This window comes from Panicum virgatum, chromosome 4K (assembly GCF_016808335.1).
Source record: "Panicum virgatum strain AP13 chromosome 4K, P.virgatum_v5, whole genome shotgun sequence".
Classification (NCBI taxonomy): Eukaryota; Viridiplantae; Streptophyta; class Magnoliopsida; order Poales; family Poaceae; genus Panicum; species Panicum virgatum.
The window spans coordinates 43,903,385-43,922,394 of NC_053139.1; the positions used below are offsets into that span (position 1 = coordinate 43,903,385).

The window sequence follows — 19,010 nt, forward strand, 5'->3', positions numbered from 1 at the left end:
ATTTACTGGTGATTACATTTATGAAAAACGACACAAATTAATGCAAATGTTAAGTCCGGTATCTTATATAGTACTAAGAAATACACACATTACATGACTTGTTATGATCCTCAGGCTCAGGTATGATCGGTTTCTTCAACATGTGTACGGTGTATATGTGCATCGTCCAAGCATTTGTTCACATCTTGGTACACGTCAAGACGCGATAAATCGTAAACCTGGGGGGCAAAATGCAAGAAAGGCGTTAGCAAAAGCACCCCTCCCTGGCTCCCTCCTGCCCGCGGCCGCTGCTACGGAGCCGCCCCAACAAGAACTCCACCAGTCCCCACACCACTTGCCCTCCCTCTTCCTCCTCCTCCTCCCACACCTCTCTCCCTCAATTCTGCCGGCTCTCCCTCGAACTCATCGATTCCTACATGGACAACGCCGAGGGGCCGTCCCCGGAGCCCGCCGATCGCGCGGTGAGATTCCCCCCTGCCGAGATTTGCCCTCCTCCCCTGAGATCCTTCTTCTATCTCCATTTCTAGCATAGTTCTGGTTCGTGCTCTGCTAATTTCTTACTGCCCGCGAGGCGATTGTGCGGAACCCATTAATATCTTCTACTCCTCCTTTGTTCCGTAATGGAGCTTATTTTTTAATTTTTCTGCTACCACTCAAAAGATACGAGCTTTGTAGCTGAATTATTGTGGCGAGCTGGGCGAATCTTTGTTATGCTCTTTGCGCTTCACTTCCAGTTTTTTTTTCTTCTTTCTTTTCGGCAAACTAGATTAGGACCGGAAGATCGAATCTTTCCTGCTTTGCCTCATCAGGCAGTTTTCCCTCGGTTGTCACTGATTTTCTCTTTTTTGCCTAACCTGGCTGCCGTGTACTTGTCACCTTGTCACACGGGCCAAAATTGGACTAGTTTCTAGTTTTAGGTGCGCTCCCCTTTATGACGAAACTGCTGTGCTGAATGAGCTAGCTATATTTCCAGGCAACTCTGTGATTATGCCGTCACGTGTGGTTGGAGAATTGAATTGCGTGCATATTTAGTTGAACCCTCTTATGACGAACGGAATACCAGATTCATCATCTCACACACCTGAGTTATCTCGATTACACCTCCAAGAAACTAGCATTTCACATGTTATGATCTGTCCATGTGATTGTGCTGCAGTCAGAAAATTAGAACCAGGAAAGCCAATAGAGATCGTCATTGGCCCTGTTTGGATACCCTATGTTAGTGTTAGTTTGTGTGAGATCAGGATAAACTAACATCTAAATATCCAAACATGTGTGTTAGTTTGTTTTAGATGTAACTAACACCCCCCCAAAAAAAACTAGCAGCTCCAAGAGGTGTTTTTTTGTGTTAGTTTTGGTGGGGTCCACAGAAAAGAGGAGAGTTAAATGAGTCAAATGATTGGAAAAATGTTTTTATTGGCAAACTAACACTAGCATCCAAACACCTCAAGTGTTAATGTTAGTTCTGTGTTAGAAACTAACACTAACATCTAACAGTGTTAGTGTATCCAAACAGGGCCATTATTATGTTTCAGTTACATCCCTTTTGAGTTTCTGTTCTTCTGCAAGTGTGTGGATTAAATTTAGACTGGGAGGAGGGGAGCGGTCTGATGTTGTCACTCCTCCATGTGTTTATAGTTCAGAATAAGATGAGTCTCATGAGCTTGTCAAGGCGTCATGAATAATTATATGTTCTTTCCCCCTTTTATGGAAGCAATGGGGGCTCTTTCTTCTTTTCAGTTCATTTGTCTACCAAGCTTGATTAAGTTATTTGACCATGGTTGCTTACTGTATTGTCTGCATGACTGTGTAGGCACCGGATCAGGATGGCAGTGCCCAAGCTACACCTGGCCTTAATTCGCGAAGGCCAAACCTTTCGTTGCAGATACCAGCCAGGACCTTGGATACCAGTATACCTACTTCGACAAGAATTAATATTTCCTCCAGCCCCAGTTCAACAAGAGCTGGTTTGCCACCAAGACCTAATTCAACAAGAACAAAATCATCTATCAAGAACATCATGCCTCAGCACAGTTTCAGGGCAAGGAGTTCAGCCCATGACGGTGACCGGGTGATCCTTCTGAATCCTGGGACACCATCTGAAGGCCAGCAGGATAACCCAAGTACAGCGAGATCGTTTTCTTTTAGAAAGGTTATCACCTCTTTATCAGCAAAACGGACACACTCTCTGCCAGTCACGCCTGTTGGAACTAATGACAAGGTTTCTTCTCCAGCAAATCAATTAGAGAGCCTGCCAACTACATCTGTAAGTATACATATTTGTTCTGCAAAATATGTGCCCATATAAATCCTAGATAATACCCTTTCACATTGAACCAGTTTAAAATGTTGAATATTAAGATTTTGTTTTTTAAAATATGCTTCATGCTGCTAGCAGAATCAAGAAGTCGAAGCAAAAATCAGGCGTTCGCTTTCAGTCCCAGGAAATCGCAAAAACAGAAGTTTGAGAAGAGCAGATTCATTAGGTGTCATCCGTGTGATTCCAACAACCCCACGACCTGTTCCAGTCGATACAACGACATCGAACGATGTCATTGAAGAAACTGTTGATGGTATATACTCTTACAATCATCTACTCTTATACTTTCATAATTTGAATCTTTTTTTACAAAGCACCATGTGCTCATTGAAGTGCATTGTTGATTTCCTGACAGTCCCTGAAGATGGAGGCGAAGATATTCCTCAAGAAGAGGCAGTCTGCAGAATTTGTTTTGTTGAACTCAATGAAGGAGGGGAAACACTTAAAATGGAGTGCAGCTGCAAAGGAGAACTTGCCCTTGCACACCAAGATTGTGCTGTCAAATGGTTTAGCATCAAGGGAAACAAGATATGTGATGTCTGCAAACAAGAAGTTCAGAATCTTCCTGTGACTTTATTGAGGATACCAACTCAAACTGCAAACAGACGGATAGCGAATGCTGCTCAGCAGAGAGCAGCTCAACAATACAGGTAAAGGGTTTTTGTCCAAAGGAAAAAGGCAAAGATAGTTGAGGGAGGGATTCATGCTATCATGCTATGGAGATGTAACTGTACTTGTTTTCATTTTACTTCTCGCTGGTTTTGCATGTTGAGCATTATCTGACATTGTGACTTCACTTTCTAACAGATTTTGGCAGGACATTCCAATTCTGGTGATGGTTAGCATGCTTGCGTACTTCTGTTTCTTGGAACAACTTCTGGTTTGTGTCCCTTGCTTTCTTCATTTACTGGTGCTTCTGAATGTTCAACTGCACTTCTCTTTTGGTTTCAATTTTGTAACAGTGACTTTTATTTGAACAGGTTACGGATTTGCAGTCACGTGCACTGGCAATTTCATTGCCTTTCTCATGTGTGTTGGGCCTCCTTTCTTCTATGATAGCATCGACTATGGGTAATTAATTATACTCTTATATCTCTCCATTTATAGAGAAAATTGATTGCCTTTCAGTCTTTAGTGATAGGTTGGAGATCTAAAGTGCCGTAGTTCACTTTGCCCACCCTGATCTGTAACCGTGGTGCAAAGTAATTAGTGGAATTTACTTGATTTCAGTATCTGCGCAAAAAAGCCCCCGAAACTGTTCCTATTTTCTTAGGGATGCCTTTTTGTTATATGGTGATGTTTTCTTCTTGCCACTACTAAAACCAATCTTTTATTTGCTCCTACAGTGTCAAAGAGCTATCTATGGGCCTATGCTTCATTCCAGTTTGCTATTGTCATCCTGTTTGCTCATATCTTCTACAACGTGGTATGGAACTCTTCTCTTTCATGAAATTTGATGCGGATAAATGTTTGTGCTGTGCTGATTATTATCATATCACTTGCAGCTGAAAGTGAATGCAGTCCTTGCAGTCCTACTCTCCTCATTCACTGGGTTTGGGATTGCTATTAGTACAAACTCTCTGCTAGTAGAGTATTTGAGGTGGAGAGCTAGGAGGAATCAGCGTTTAGCCCAGCAGGCTGTCAATGCTGCGCAGCATCCAGAATCTGGTAGTAATGGTGCAAATGATGATAGAGGTGACAGGCGGCAAGGGCATGATCCCAATTCTGGGAACAATGCTGTTTGATGATTCAGGTAGGTCAACAGCAAATTCAAGTAGGGGTCTATCGTTCTCCCCCCATCTCCCTTGAATAGTGTTAAAACTTACTATGTACTTAAAAGCTAATATGTTCACCTCTTATCTTGCTGTTGTCTTCTGCAGATTACAAAGTGTTACGGGTGTGTAGTTGTTTATTTTATCTGTACAGGAGGTATATTGGACTTGTGTACCGCATTTACAAGAGCAGAAACCTGAAAAAAAGTATCTTCACGGAGACAGCATGTGAGGCTAAATGGCCACATGGAGAGCTCAAGAGTGGTCACGGCTATCTTTACAGAACACGCAGAGATGAACCAACTATGCAATGTTCATGCTACTAGTCTGGTTGTTTGACATCAGATATGGTTTCTTCGTTGTAAATTTAGTAGATCGGATAGTACAAAGTACATCACTAAAGTGAGGGCTGCTTGCAGTTGTGAATTTACCCCCCCCCCCCCCCCAAATATAGATATACAAAAATGAATTTTAGTTTCCCCGTACTGAGGGCTCCTAGTCAGCGCGTGAAAAATATTCAGATTGTGTATTGTCATACAGTTGTATTAGCTGTGAACCGGAATTGTATCCAATGCCAGAGGTTGAATGAAATATGGAGGTGATGTTTGTTCCTCAGGTTCTTCTCATGTATGAGAATAGGTTATGGTAATGCAGGTTCAAAAAGGCATTAACTAGCTACATGCAGGAATTTTGCAGACCCGCAAACAGAGGGACCAATGCAGCTAAACTCTATATAGTTTGATTAGCTATATCCAAATTTCAGATTTTCAGGATCAAATTGTCCAATTATTTTCTTCGATGCCATGAGTTTTCTGGATTAAGATTAGACAAAACTTGGCATAGCAAGCAAGCAAATGAACAAACAAACAAAAACAGAGCGAGAAGGGAGATTTCATAGAGCTTCCTAGTTGCGTGTTATAGTGGGCTACGCATGCTGCTAAAGATTTCAAGAAAATCCCTACAATCATGAGTGGATTTGGTTAGAGCGAACAAAGACAAGCATCGGTCACACTCATCATTTCCATCTTTCCTCTTCTTCGCCGGCGCCAGGCCCGCATCGCCGAACCTCCCACTTTAGCTTCTCTCCACCGAAGCACGCCGGCCGGAGAATTCATCCAGACTTGGCACTGAGCGAATCCTTTTCCTGGTAAGGAACCCTAAGTTTTGGCTAGATTGGTCTAAGAGCCAACAAGATTTGTTCTTGGTGCGAACAATTAAGTTCATGTTTTCTCTCCCTCCTTAATCTCTGTCAGTTAATTGCGGATTCTTCTCCTGCGGTCTTGCGGAAGACATGGCGGGGTTCGGATGGAGAGTCGGTTGCAAGGTGCAGAGATGGGGTCGGAGTTGCTTCCGGGGCTTCTCTTCTGCTGCGATTCCGTCTCAGCTGGAGGTGCTCAACGTTCTACCCTCACCTCTTCTGGTCTTTCTGCTGTGATGCCTGGTTGGCTTCGTATGACAGCACACACACTATTATCGACTTGATTTGAACGTCTACCAGAACTTAATTAAAATAGGGAAGGTGCTTTGACATTTTTTCCCCCTCAGCGCACCCTGTCCACGGCTGGGATATTGGTTTTCATGAGTTGCTGCCTTGCTGGTGCTTTTTCAGAATGTAGGATTCATAGGACTCGGGAATATGGGATCCCATATGGCAAGGAACCTGATTACGGCTGGATATAAAGTGACTGTTCATGATATGTAAGTCCCTGCCTATTCTTACATGTTCGTGATCATAGATAGAATTCATTGATTTTCTTGTTCAAAATTTGTTTGCTCAGCGATGAAAAAAAAAACTCTTATGTTTAGTCTAATGGAACGGCCCTGTCCAATAATCGCTGAATATGCCATATCAGAAATGAAAATTCGATGAAGAAATTCTCAGAAGATGGAATCCCCACAAAGCAGTCTCCACTTGAAGTTTCAGAGTCGAGTGATGTCGTGATTACCATGCTTCCTTCCTCTTCCCATGTAAGTCGATTGCATGTTACTCCCATTCTTGATTTCACTGCTTGAATCATGCTCTCAGATATACACAGTAATTATTTTGTTTCCTGGAACTGTTGATTTTACAATGTTCACAGATGTTCTTCAGGTTTTAGAGGTATACAATGGAACTAATGGCTTGCTTGGCGGTGGTAGCCACCTTGGACCTTGGTTGTACATAGATTCATCTACAGTTGATCCGCAAACATCAAGAAAGATATCGATGGCCATATCAAGATGTCATTTAAAAGAAAATAAAGGTTAAGTTCCACCATAATAAATTAGATTCACAATCAATATTGTCAGTCGAACACTTAAATACTCGAGTTTAAATGTGCAAAAGTGATTACCAATTATATCAATTATTTCTGTTGCCAGCTACAATCAATAGAAATCTACCTAAACATCAAATTTGAGTTGCGCACATGCGCCATTTCTCTCTTTTCAGGCTACGCTGAAAACCCAATGATTCTGGATGCTCCGGTGTCTGGAGGTGTTCCTGCTGCAGAAGCTGCGAAGCTAACTTTCATGGTATTATTTCTTGCTTTTCATTATGACTTGTAGCTGTTTGATCAGACAAGAAAACCATTATGATAAGATAGATGTAATTGATCTTTTATTTATGTTTCAAGCAATGATGTATAGGTGGGAGGTCTAGAGGAAGCATATTTAGCAGCCAAGCCCCTACTTCTCTCAATGGGGAAAAGGGCAATCTACTGCGGTGGGACTGGAAATGGCTCGGCAAGTTTTGTTAACCCCGACTCTTGCCTGATAATTATCAATGTCCAGATGATTCCAACTCACTCTTGATATTGAAAATTTAAGGCTGCAAAGATCTGTAACAACATGGCAATGGCGATCAGCATGCTTGGGGTCTCGGAGGCCTTCGCTCTTGGTCAGAATCTTGGGATCAAAGCAAGCACTCTTACAGACATTTTCAATTGCTCAAGTGCTCGCTGCTGGAGTAGGTATTGTCTCCTTTTCTCATATCTGATTGCAGTTTTTAGTTGCAAAGATTACGGGAATTACTTCCTCAAGCATTGGAAGTGTGGCTGCAATGTTTTACTTGGTGTAGTGAAGTGTAAAAGCTAGTTTCCTAAGTTCAGCTTTTATGTTTCGTCATCTGAATTTCCGTGGTTTTGTTTTCTGTTGACTTCAACAGCGACACATATAACCCAGTTCCCGGAGTTATGGATGGCGTGCCATCATCGAGGAACTATCACGGTGGTTTCACCTCCAAACTAATGGTACATTTTGATAGTAAATTCCCTGCTTGATCAAAATTTTCTATAGCACATCAAGTGGTACACGTTTGATTGTTAATTCAACTAAGGACAAGCTGGGGTGCCTGATATGTCATTTCCTTGCCTACCACTGATTCATATTCGTCTCTTGTTCTGACAAATTGCCATTTCAAAGGTTTCCCTCAGAAACACTTCCAAAGAAAGAAGAGTTTCCCTTAAAAATACTAAGACCTTATCAGATTCAAGGTTTTTTTACCGACCGGAACGACGAAACCGCCGCCCTCCGGTTCCGGTAAACCGGTCCGGTTTGACCGGAAACCAGTAAAAACCGGTCAAATTCAAATTTCAAACTATAGATGGCAGTTCAATCGGTTTCCACCGGTTAGCCGACCGGTTTGACCAGTAAACCGGTCCGGTTTGAGTGGGAACCGGGAGTTGAACAAAAAAACCGACGGAAAATCCACTTTAGTTCAAAATTTGAATATTTGTATAACATGTTTTAGCCTAAATGAACCCTCCAACCTTCTTTTGTACTACTTTTACATTAATACAATGTATAACATGTTTTGCATTGTATTTGTATACTTTTGTATGCACGTTTTTTTTGTTTAACTTAAAATGCCCGCAAAGTATACTAAATGAACGAATATTTGAAAAAATTTGACACCATTAGATTCGTCGCAACTGGAAGTATTTTTAGGAATTTTTTAAATTTTTTTATTTTTTTGAATTCAAATTTAAATTTTAAATTTGGGCCGGTTTCGGTTTGACCGGTTACCACGGTTTCCGGACCGGTTCCGGCCGGTAAAAAAAACCCTGATCAGATTAAACTGGGTCCATGTACTGCATCCCTCTGCAGGCTAAAGATTTGGATTTGGCCATGGCCTCTGCATCTGGAGTCGGCTTCAAATGTCCCATGGGCTCTGAGGCACATGAAATGTAAAATACTTCTTTCCACTGCTTTGCAATGAGTCTATAACTCACCTCGCACCAGATGTTGTTCCTTTTCCTTTTTCTTGCACAACTAACCTGGTGCTTCTGTAGTTACCGAAAGCTCTGCGGGGATGGCTGCGAACTCAAGGACTTCTCATGTGCATTCCGCCATTACTATGCTGGCAAGGATGAAGAGTGACCTTGTTGTAGTTACTCTAGCAAACTTGCCGCGTGTTCAAGTGAATCAAACAAAAATAAAGTTTCTGGACTGGTTCCAGTGTAAATCTGTAAAGTTGTACTGAGACACGGTGTCTTTGTATAGGAATTCCCTTTGTAAACTGTTTGTTGGTTTGCTTCTCGGCAATCGGCAATAGACTGTTCTGAGCCATCTCTAACAAGATCCAAGAACTGCCAGATTTCAGCAATTTCGTTTCTGTTTTTTGAACCGAAATTTCGTTTCTGTTCTGACCAACGGAATAGAGATGCATGTTTCTGAGGAGGATTGTGTAATCAGATGTCGGTCAGACCTGTGCCCGGGTCCCTTGTAGGAGTAGTAGTCGCCGTCGAGGTGAGGAGAGGAGTGCTGAGCGAGGCGGCGATGGCAGCGGCGGTCGCCGGGAGCGCGGGGTGCGGACGGTTCTGAACCCAGCCTGCCAAAAGGCAAGCCAAGTAACCCAATACAGACAAGACGACTACACGAGCACTAGGCTACCACTGCTGCAACTAGGCCCCAGGAGAAAAGCAAGGGGGCCTACCTGGAAGCGTGACCCGCCGCGCTCCCGTCCGCGAGATCCAAGCCCCCTCTTCAACTTGACGCCGGCGACGGAGGGAGGAGGCGATGCACGGCCGGCCCCGGCGCCCAGCCAAGCCGGAGGACGAGGCGGCGGCGTCAGCGAAAGCCGCCAAACTCCGGGACCTCCAGGCCCAGGTCCTGCAGAACCACCACTCCCGCACGTAAGCCGCCGCCAGCGCTACACCCTCCTCCCTCGGTCCCTCCCTCCCTATCCTTGCTCCGTCTAGCACCGGTCGCTTCTAGCGACTTTGTGGGGCTAGTATGATAGATAGAGCTTCAATTAGCTTTCCTGGCCTGGCGATTGTTCCCTTCGAGGAAAGATGCAACTTTTACTTCTTTGTTCTTGTTCATGCTGCTTCTTTCTTGAAGCGTGGTGACCCAGGGTTGCATTATTGTTTGGTTGGGATGTTTTCATTTCCTGCCCTGATTCGTATCATAGCAAACTATCCGTTGCTTAATCAGCCGTAGAAAACAAAGGAGAGATTGGATTATCGCGTCTCTGTTGCAGTTTCAACTTTGTTGCCTTATTATCGTCATTGTAGCAAACGCACCAAAAGATCCAGAATTCAGCCTTTAAAAGAGGCAATTGGGTGTGGACTGTAGGTACACCAAAGAGGCAATTGGGTGCTTAATAACACACTTTTGACTTATTTGAACAAGGGAAAATTGGTTCCGTAGCACTCAAAGATCACAAAAATCGGAAAATACCACCCAAAGAACCTCCTCACGTGAAATACCACCGAAAAAGATGCATCCGTCACCTTCAAATAGCATTCTGTCCGGTGGGTGTCTCACGCCGTGAACGCTTTCCATCTAGGCTTACATGTCAGCCAAGGAGACACCGCCCGTCTTCCTCCCTTGGAGCAGGCCGCTACGGCATCCCCGAGCGTCCTTTCCAGACAGCGCGGCGTCGGCGACGAGGGCCATGGCCGCGCAGGTGGGCGGGGCATGACGAGCACGGAGCGCGCATGCGAGGAAGGCTGAGGCCGCTGAGGTGAGGACCGCGGAGTCCACGGCGCTGCGCGGGAGGCGAAATTGGCATGACGAGCCCGGAGTGTGGATGCGAGAGGAAGGCTGAGGTGAGGACCGCCGGCCGCAGCGTCGACGGAGCAGAGGAGATGTGCGTGACGGCGGCATCCGCAAAGAGGAAGGGCACGCGGCGCCGTCGGATACGCTGCTGCCGACCTTCTTCGCGGATGTGTTCTTCTGTGTATGTACTAAATCAGCTTTGGGTGGTTCAGACTTCAGACTTCAGAGTTGCAGCCTTGCAGGCCGTCGGGCCCCTAGCTTCCTCTCGTACGCCCTCGCTCTCTCACGAACACCGGCCGTCGCTCACACACGCTAGAACACGTGACGGCGGGAGGTGGAAGATGAACAGTAAGGATGGCGAGGAACGCCCCGGCGAGCTCAATCTCGCCTGTATGTTGGCTCTCGTTATTCAACTAGACCGGGCCAAGTTTACACAGGAGGGGATGGCGTCTCTTATAGCCGCGTGGGCTCTCCTCCACGCCCGGTAGTTCCGCCATGGCCGCGCGCGCCGCGCGCGCCGTGCGCTGTGCGTCACGCACGGGCGACGCGCTCCGCCCACGCGACCCGCACACGCGCCCAACGGCCTAGCGCACTCCCCGCCACCACTCCAACGACCTCGACCGAGTCATCCTACACGCGCTAGCTCGACCTCTCGCGTCGCCCGCACCGACCCGAGCCATCTCGTGCTCGCCGGCCGCGACACGCCCGCGCCCATGGCGCACACACTGAGCTGCACACACACAACTCACGCACGCAAGTTCTAACCATGCCAATGTCAAGCTTAGATTTCTAACACAGGCTGCCGCTGAAGTGTGCCTGCGGGCTGTGTTTGCGTTGCGGCGGCTCGTTTCCCAGGTTTGCGGTCGTGGCTGTGCGTGCTACAGCCTACAGCAGGGCAGCAAGGTGGCAGCACCAATCAACAGGCGAAGCATCAACGGCAGCGAAGGCAAATCCCCACCGCTGCCTCTGCGGCGCGCAGCTGCACTCCGTCGGGGCGCTGCTCAGCTCAACTGTGCAGCTGCTGCGTGCCACCGCCGCCACTCCGTCGGGGCGCTGCACGGAGGAGAGGGATGAGGGGTGGCGTGGCTCGGGCAGTCGGGCTGGCCGCACGCGTGAGCTCCGCCTGAGCGCGTGAGCGTCGGCCGTATGCATGAGCGCCGGCTTGTGCGCTGTGCGCATGGAGGTGAACGGGCTTCACACCGTTAGCTCCAAACTTGACGATACTTAACGAAATGTTATTTCCGGTTAACGTCCGCATCTTTCAGTGCTATTTCACGGAACGGAGTTCTTTCAGTGGTATTATCCGATTCTTGTGATCTTTGGGTGCTATGGAACCAATTTTCCCTTTGAACAATGGCTGTGGCCTGTAGGTACACCAAAGAGGCAATTGGGTTGAGCTTCAAGCTGCTCGAGATAAATCCAGAGGCCTACACTGCATGGAACTACCGGAAGCTTGCATTCCAGCACAATATCAAGGAGCTTTCTGACCCAGAGGCCATCAGGTCTGCCGTCGACGATGAGCTCAGAGTGGTGAGTTCCCTGACCTATCAACACTCGTCAATGAATCCGAGTACAGAGAAAGAAATACAAATTCTCTTGTGTTTTTTATGCTTTAGTCATTTCAAGTGACCATGTAGTTGACTGCTTGAATGACACTCAAATGTCGAATTTTGAAGGTTGAGGTTGCTTTAAGGCAGAACCCAAAGTCCTATGGGGCTTGGTATCACCGGAAGTGGTTGCTAAACCAAAAGCTAGCCCCAGTGGATTCCAAACGTGAATTTGGCCTCTTGGATAAACTATTAAAGGTAGATGCCAGGAATTTCCATGGATGGAATTACCGAAGGTATGTCTCTGTTGTTCACGAGTAAGGTTAACATCATCTACTTGAGCTCATTCACCCCCTTGATCAGGTTCCTTGCAAGGTTCATGGCAGTGCCAGATGAGGAAGAGCTTAAGTACACTATGGATAAGATCAGCGACAACTTCAGTAATTACTCAGCATGGCACAATCGTAGGTATACAATTGCTATTTATGGTCATTCTTTCTAAATGTTAGTCATACAATTGTAATTCAATCATGGATGGTCTTTCTAAATGCTTTCTCAGAATTTTTACATGTTCATGTGGTGATGCTAGAAGTTATTCTAAACTTATATCTAGTATCAGTGTTTGGGTCATGAAACAAATCTAACTAATAACATCCAATTCAGTGAAAAATGTAAGGTGCTCCAGCTTAAGCTTCTTTTGGCTGTTGTGGACTAAGCACAAGTTACTGGGCAACTGAGCCGACACTATAATGCAATCTGAGTGCATAACATGTTAAACAGCAAATGGAGATGTGCTTAGTTTCTTATAATTCTTAGTGAAAATTGATACCCTGAAGATGTGCTTACTCCCTGTGACATTTGATTGCTTTGACCTTTGTCCTATTTGTTTCTCATATTATTTTTACTTGCAGTTTTTGTAGTTATATTTTAATTATATGTTTTCTGCAATGTCATTCTAATTCAACTTTTTTTCAGTATACTTCTGTCCAATCTACTAATCCAACAGAGCAAAGGTTTCGAATCAAAGCAGAAGATTTTTACTGAGGAGTTTGAACTTGTCACTCAAGCTCTTTTCACGGATCCAAGTGATCAAAGCGGATGGTTCTACCACCTCTGGCTTTTAGCTCAAACATCTACTCCAGATAATCCACAGCTGATTGCTTCATGGCCTTTTAATGGTGCAAAGCTCAGTTCCTCTCTGGTCAAGGAAAAGGTTGAGAAGAGCACACTATCATCCATCTGGTGTCACTCACTGAAGGAAAGGACTGTACCCATCGTTCTCTATTTTAATGAGCCTGTCAAAGGATTAAATCAATCAAGTGTGAAGTTAAAATCTGATTTGGAGTTTGGTAAGGATATTCGCTGGAGGGCCCTTTCAGTGACAGATTCTGGTTATTCTAACTGTTGGGCCACGTATCTTCAAATTGCAAATGAATGTAGCAGTTCACAGCAATATTCTGTTGACGTGAGCATACCCTGCTCAGATGACATTGTGTCTAGAAGTGGCTCTACCTACAATTGTCCTGTGCATTTGACATTTGCTATTGAATTGATCAGCGACGAAGCCCAGGATATAGATCTGTTTGATAAGCCAGTCGCCTGGAATCGCTCAGATTCATTCCAGCCTCATGAAAATCGTGAGTCTATGCCTTTTGATCTGCTAAAGATCACTAGTGCCTTGGTCGAAGAGGATTCAAATTGGCATTTTGAAAGACTATCTGAGGAAATAGACCTTTTCAGAGAATTACCTGATGATAATAGGTTAGACTCTAAATTCGTTCTAAAGCTTTTTTTTTCATAAATATAACAGCCATTCTCATAACCTACTTGCTTTTCCAGCAAGTTTGTGAAGTTGACATTAGCCCGGCTGTTGCTTGCTTGTGCTGCAATAAAGTCCCGTGGAAGATCTCTCATTGAAAGGAAGAGATACTGTGAAGAGGCGATGGGGTACTTCAGTGACTTAATTCGCCTGGATCCATCTCATAAATGGTACTATGAGGATGAACGGAGCTTAGTACTAATGGATAAGGTAGCATAAATAATTTTTGAAGAAACTTTGCTAAGGGATAATGTGTTGTTGTCTAACTTTACTTTTGCATGCAGTTAAGTTGTGACACGGAGACTTTCATGAAGCACTGTTCAGTTAAGGTTGAACCAAATTTGGTTCCGCTGAATCATGTGCAACTTTGCTCATTGTCTTTAACGTGCATTGGATTTGCTGAACGCCTGATATGGGTTCAAGTTCTGGACCTAAGCCATAACAGTCTTAGATCAGTTGAAGGTTAGCATTTAACCAACCTAACTCTTATGTCTACTTCAAAAGAAAAAAAAATCATTATTGATATCAGTGTACCAAGGCCTGCAAATTTGCTTCTCAACTGCAATTGCAGAACTGAGAGCTATATTAAACTACTTGCTTTGATAATTTGCTTAGTCATTGGCTAATGCTTGATTAGGTTTACGGAGCAATGGCTTAAAAATGCTAACTTTTTGTTCTTTTATTTAAGGTTTGGAGGCTTTGCAGCAGCTTGTGTCCTTGAACATCAGCAACAACCAGATCAGTAGTTTCACAGCACTTGAACCCCTTACGAAGATAATTTCTTTGAAAGTACTGGATTTATCTTTCAACGAGATTGGAGCTCACTCAATTGACACAACTCGGTATATATGTTCATCTCCTTTCTCACACAAAGTTGAAGCATGTGAAGCTTTTGAAGAGTGCCGGAAGAAAAGTATCAATGTGGAGGAATACTGGGACGCCATACTGTTCTTCGAATCTCTGAAGTTGGCTCAGCTTGATATCAAAGGAAATGCAGTAGCAAGCAAGGAGGACTTCAGAACTCTTGTCACGATGCTCATTCCTTCTCTAAAATGGCTCAATGGCGAGTGTGCCAATTAATTGATGGCTTTTACTTGAGAGTTGTGCAAACTTGGATAGCATCAAAGTTCATGCTGTAAACTAATTTTTGGTAACAGGCATTGATTTGCTCCATATGTACTGCTATATTTATTTAAGCAAATCTGAGACCCAAACATGGTGTTACAGAGTTCTGATTTTTCAGGAATGAACTGTCATAGATCATACAATGAAAAAGAAATGTTTCAATGAAAGTTGAATGATTCAGATATGTTAGTTTGAAACAGAACATTGCTGCACTGCTACTATTCACATTTTGTATCATTGAGGTTGCTCCTTGGCTGAGGGTTATCCATCAATGCTGTTGTACTTAAGCTTTGGGAGTTTGAATGTAATTGATTTGCACCCTTCTCTTTTTAAAAAGAAGACCCTGTCAGAGGCTCTTGCTTCTACCATTGCAGGCCCAGGGTTCACTAGTACATCAATTTGTAATTTCTGTTAATATGCGCTCTTTGGTTTTTTTTATGATAGCTGTAACTCTGAAAGTAACTACAGATTGTTCCATTGACTCTCCATCATAGTAGAGATGTTCGTGTATACTTCCCACCTGCATCTGATCATTCAATACCTCGAAAATCCAAAATGACCCTAAAAGTTTCAAAATTAACAATTCTTAAAAAATATTAAGGCCAAATTTCTTCGAGGATGTCAGCTAATACAACAAGAACATGCAGGGCCTCTCTCAGATTACAGAATTGGTTGCACATTAAGTCTCAGCAAGACATAAGAACTTTGTACAAAGCGTTCATCTATGCTCAGTAGGCCGGAAAGCATAACATCTTCAGAAGCACCATTCACTCTAAACACAGAAGCGACATCTTCTCTTCAATAGAGCAATCGACCTGGCATGACGAGCGGCAAGCGGCAGGGATCAAGATGAGCCCCAGGCACCGCTGCTCTGTCGGAGGTGAAGAATGGCGGGCACTGCGGTACTCCACGGCATCCTGGAGGATTATGTTCCCTTGCTTATCGATGCAGTGGAACAACCCGAGGAAGTAGCGGCCATCATTCACACCAATCAGCATTCGCCTGAACAGCAGCTTCCGGAGTTTGGCAACAGCTGGTGAGCTGCTGCCAGCAGCATCAGCAGGTGCACTGGAGCTGTTGCAATAATCATCTTCAGAAACTGGGATAGCTTGAGATGACACCAATGATCCTTCCATCGTACTACTAGAGAAGCAATCCATAATCAGCGGCAGATAACAGATCAAAAAGAAAGGTAATTGCTGAATGGGAAAATTGACAGCTGTTACGACTATAAGAGGCAAGGAAAATTGCTCGATTCAGGTTCGCAGCACTGCTGAACAAGAGTTCATGCCGGTTTCACTTCAAGCATCCTGATGGATTTAAAATGGCACATAAGGTTTTAAAACTGTAAGTAATCAAAATCACACCACACATCGACGCCGGATCAAGAATTTTCAGTAAAGGCAAGAAATTTTCTACTTTTCCTCGGTTGAATTAGCGTGGCGAACTAGACTGGCCACCTAGAATCACTCGAACCTTTTTTTTTCCCTAAAAAAAGGGTGATTCTTCATTACTACACCCGATAAATTTTTTGAAACGAAGTCGAAGTTTGTAGGTAGTGTATTGTAACCGGATTCAGATCCGAATACAAATTGTTTAGGGTTTGGGGTGCCCCGTCTCGCACAGGAGAAGGAAAGAGAAGGGGCGGGCATACCTGGAGGATGCTCGTCGCCGGCAAAGGGCTGAGCGAAGACGTGACAGATGACGCCGCCGCTCGCCCAGTCGTCGCCGCCAGGGAAGGAAGAGCAAGGGAGGCGAGGGTCCGAGAGAAGGGAAAAGGGCGGAGATGAAAATGAGGCCCCGAGTCTGAGCGGGAGGGGCTGTAATGAGCCCAGCTCGAGCGAGCCCGACGTCGATCTGAGCTTGAGATCATGAGATGTCACTTATATGTCGCAATGTCACGTGGGTTCAATCTGAGTCATTAACACGTAAATTAGGAAGTTAAATTTTGAAAAGCTCACGAATTTGAATTCAACTTCTGAAATTTCTCTTTTAGACCACGATATTCCACAACAACAATATTGATGATAGATAAGCAGACGGGCGTACAAAAGGTGAATTTAATTTGATAAATGAATGGAAAGAGAAGCATAACTACACATTTTGCTTTATTATTTTATATCTATTTTAGCTTGTGCAACACAACAACTCGCTAACTAACAAACAGTCTCCAGCTGTATTATTTTAACTTTAGATGGTTGAAAATTTAATAGAGGTAGCAACACCATGCAAACAAAAATACTCGAGCTGGATCTTGGGTCATTGGAGGTCGCGACCTCCAGGTTAGGTTCTTGATTCCTTGTATAGCTTAGCTTGAATTGAGTTTTTAGCAAATCAAATTTAAATACCTCGCGAGTCTCGAGCTTATCTATGGTGCTACTAAAGGATCAGGATGAACTGTGAATGCTCCCCGAGCATAAATCAGCTATTCGTGACGCGTTTTATTACTTTACCTCTCTTTCTCTTATTTCATACTCCTATCTTTTCTTTTTTTAATATAGTAGATAAAATAATAAAATTAGTTGATTATTTTTTTAATAATACTCTATTTAGCTACATAAAACATAACATATTATACAAATTAAATTGGGCTCTGCTCTAATCATTATCGTATTGGGCCAATCCTTTTAATATTAGCTATTGATCCAAATCTTTCATAGGTACACGTAATATGAAACTTTAGTGAATAAAGCGGAAAATAATATTTCATACAAATATTAATTAGCAAAACTCCAACGAGAAAAAGGTCATATATCTAAAAACATATATCTAACAAGCAAGTTAGGGAACCATCTATCTTCTCCAACTCAAATTCGTACGATGATTTAAGAAATGTGACTAGAAAAATAGTGATACTGTTTAGAGCAATCATCTGGTTTAATGTGTATAATAGATGATTTGACCAGTATCAAAAATATTGAAAAAGTTACATCTTATGATCCACCATATATATAAAACATCCTGTTGGCATTAATTTTTTTTGGCATACTGTTTTGCAATAAAATGAAATAAAGTGTTATGTTCCTGGATAGAGAATCGCAAGAACACACAAGAATCTGGGAATTCTATCCAGAACAGAGGAAGGAGAGAGGGAGGAAGAAGGGGAGCGGTTATGCATCACCTAAGGCGATGGTCGGACATCCATCACGCGAAGAAATATTTTTCACGTTTAGTTAATGAGCTGCCAGTCCAATAATCTCGATGCAGATTTGATCCACTGCAATCATTCAAAATAGAGAACAACTGGTGCATACATGCAAAAAAGACAAAACTACTGATGTCATCCCACATGCAAAAAAGTTTAGAACTTAAAAACCTATAAATCTTGAACCGTGTATCCAAATTAAATTTGAACTGTATTATTAACTTTCTTATGACAAGATCTTCAAAACAAGATCACACTTGCCTATGTTTGCATGATATTTTTAAAAAATATTTTTTTAATACTCAATAATTAATTTCGGCTACTGCGAACAAACATTTTAACAACATGAATAAATATTTATTTTTCACGAACAAAGAGTTAAACAGAGCGAACAAATAACAATATACAACGAACAAAATATTACATATTGCGAACATTTGATTGTATAGGATAAATAATAAAAAAAATATCACGAATAAATGAGTCAACATGATGGAACAATTTAATTAACAAAGAGAACAAATAATTTAGTGTTACGAACAAATTATTTACACGTAGAAAAATAATTTTACATGAAGACCAATACATCTACATTATAAAAAAAGTTATTTTTCTAAGCATATATACACACTAAAAAAGTTAGCATATAAAGAAAATAAATTATTTCGTACCCCAATTTATAAGTCTACAATACAAATAAATTAATATACATTTAGCATGACTCAATTTGTAAATGTGAACGAATATTTATACAATAATAATAGGTAAGTATACGTCTATTAACATTTGATACAAACATGGTTGATATCAATTATAAAGGATAAAAAATTCAAATATAGATTCGGTTCATAATAGAAAAGAAAGAACGATTAATAAATAGATACAAAGGGCTAGACAAAAATGCAAGGAAAGAAATAGGAAAGAGGAGAAAAGAATGAGAGGAACAAATTTATGGAAAAAATAGATAAACATATGAAGAAAAAGAAAAGAAGTAAAAACAATGTACAAATGCATTTTTGAAGCATTAGAGATTATCCAAACAAAATAGATAAGAAACAATAAAAATAGTGTACGTGCTATCTAGTGGATATATTTGCATTCAATTCAATGTCAGCATGCATGTCTAAAATAGTGAAACACACGATAGAAAAAAAACAAGAAAAAGATGGCCAGATCATTTATTGCTCCACTAGGTGTCAGGTAAAAGTCACGAAGCATGCTGCTTTTTCTACTGCATGCATCCTTGGTATAGACTGTCACCTACCTAGAAGGTTAAACTGCTATTGGGCCAAATAAGTCC

At 42.8% G+C, this 19,010-nt stretch overlaps 4 protein-coding genes and 1 long non-coding RNA gene across 5 annotated transcripts; 3 read left to right on the plus strand and 2 right to left on the minus strand.

Moving 5' to 3' along the window:
• Window positions 1-277: 277 nt before the first annotated feature.
• Window positions 278-4,707, plus strand: LOC120704216. The gene is made up of 9 exons (XM_039988524.1): window positions 278-461; window positions 1,814-2,266; window positions 2,399-2,573; window positions 2,676-2,970; window positions 3,128-3,200; window positions 3,301-3,391; window positions 3,667-3,746; window positions 3,826-4,073; window positions 4,201-4,707. The coding sequence occupies exons 1-8, from the start codon at window positions 417-419 to the stop codon at window positions 4,063-4,065; spliced, it is 1,452 nt and encodes a 483-aa protein (XP_039844458.1). The 5' UTR covers window positions 278-416; the 3' UTR covers window positions 4,066-4,073; window positions 4,201-4,707.
• A 243-nt stretch (window positions 4,708-4,950) lies between these two features.
• On the plus strand, window positions 4,951-8,677 carry LOC120704217 (probable 3-hydroxyisobutyrate dehydrogenase, mitochondrial). The gene is made up of 11 exons (XM_039988525.1): window positions 4,951-5,239; window positions 5,346-5,482; window positions 5,702-5,790; window positions 5,946-6,060; window positions 6,185-6,335; window positions 6,524-6,606; window positions 6,721-6,816; window positions 6,901-7,043; window positions 7,238-7,322; window positions 8,179-8,258; window positions 8,364-8,677. Exons 2-11 carry the CDS (start codon window positions 5,384-5,386, stop codon window positions 8,449-8,451), a joined length of 1,029 nt encoding a protein of 342 aa, XP_039844459.1. The 5' UTR covers window positions 4,951-5,239; window positions 5,346-5,383; the 3' UTR covers window positions 8,452-8,677.
• A 265-nt stretch (window positions 8,678-8,942) lies between these two features.
• On the plus strand, window positions 8,943-14,764 carry LOC120704215 (geranylgeranyl transferase type-2 subunit alpha 1-like). The gene is made up of 8 exons (XM_039988523.1): window positions 8,943-9,206; window positions 11,445-11,604; window positions 11,751-11,917; window positions 11,985-12,089; window positions 12,597-13,382; window positions 13,461-13,650; window positions 13,725-13,902; window positions 14,129-14,764. The coding sequence occupies exons 1-8, from the start codon at window positions 9,091-9,093 to the stop codon at window positions 14,518-14,520; spliced, it is 2,094 nt and encodes a 697-aa protein (XP_039844457.1). The 5' UTR covers window positions 8,943-9,090; the 3' UTR covers window positions 14,521-14,764.
• A 568-nt stretch (window positions 14,765-15,332) lies between these two features.
• On the minus strand, window positions 15,333-15,701 carry LOC120702267 (N-alpha-acetyltransferase 38-A, NatC auxiliary subunit-like). Its single transcript, XM_039985988.1, has one exon. It carries the CDS (start codon window positions 15,699-15,701, stop codon window positions 15,333-15,335), a length of 369 nt encoding a protein of 122 aa, XP_039841922.1.
• Window positions 15,702-15,882: 181 nt separating this feature from the next.
• LOC120704219 lies at window positions 15,883-16,418 on the minus strand. Its single transcript, XR_005687503.1, has 2 exons — window positions 16,220-16,418; window positions 15,883-16,053 (listed from the first exon to the last, which is right to left on the minus strand). It is a non-coding gene; the product is annotated as an uncharacterized LOC120704219 (long non-coding RNA).
• Between the last annotated feature and the right edge of the window lie 2,592 nt (window positions 16,419-19,010).

Excerpts from the sequence above, each read along its gene's own strand:
- LOC120704216 (XM_039988524.1), top strand. The coding sequence starts at position 417 with ATGGACAACGCCGAGGGGCCGTCCCCGGAGCCCGCCGATCGCGCG. Across the intron at positions 462-1,813 it reads CGGAGCCCGCCGATCGCGCG|GCACCGGATCAGGATGGCAG; the intron begins GTGAGATTCCCC and ends ATGACTGTGTAG. Across the intron at positions 3,747-3,825 it reads CTCATATCTTCTACAACGTG|CTGAAAGTGAATGCAGTCCT; the intron begins GTATGGAACTCT and ends TATCACTTGCAG.
- LOC120704217 (XM_039988525.1), top strand. The coding sequence starts at position 5,384 with ATGGCGGGGTTCGGATGGAGAGTCGGTTGCAAGGTGCAGAGATGGGGT. Across the intron at positions 6,336-6,523 it reads TCATTTAAAAGAAAATAAAG|GCTACGCTGAAAACCCAATG; the intron begins GTTAAGTTCCAC and ends CTCTCTTTTCAG. Across the intron at positions 7,323-8,178 it reads GTTTCACCTCCAAACTAATG|GCTAAAGATTTGGATTTGGC; the intron begins GTACATTTTGAT and ends ATCCCTCTGCAG.
- LOC120704215 (XM_039988523.1), top strand. The coding sequence starts at position 9,091 with ATGCACGGCCGGCCCCGGCGCCCAGCCAAGCCGGAGGACGAGGCGGCG. Across the intron at positions 11,918-11,984 it reads CATGGATGGAATTACCGAAG|GTTCCTTGCAAGGTTCATGG; the intron begins GTATGTCTCTGT and ends CCCCTTGATCAG. Across the intron at positions 12,090-12,596 it reads TCAGCATGGCACAATCGTAG|TATACTTCTGTCCAATCTAC; the intron begins GTATACAATTGC and ends ACTTTTTTTCAG.
- LOC120702267 (XM_039985988.1), bottom strand. The coding sequence starts at position 15,701 with ATGGAAGGATCATTGGTGTCATCTCAAGCTATCCCAGTTTCTGAAGAT.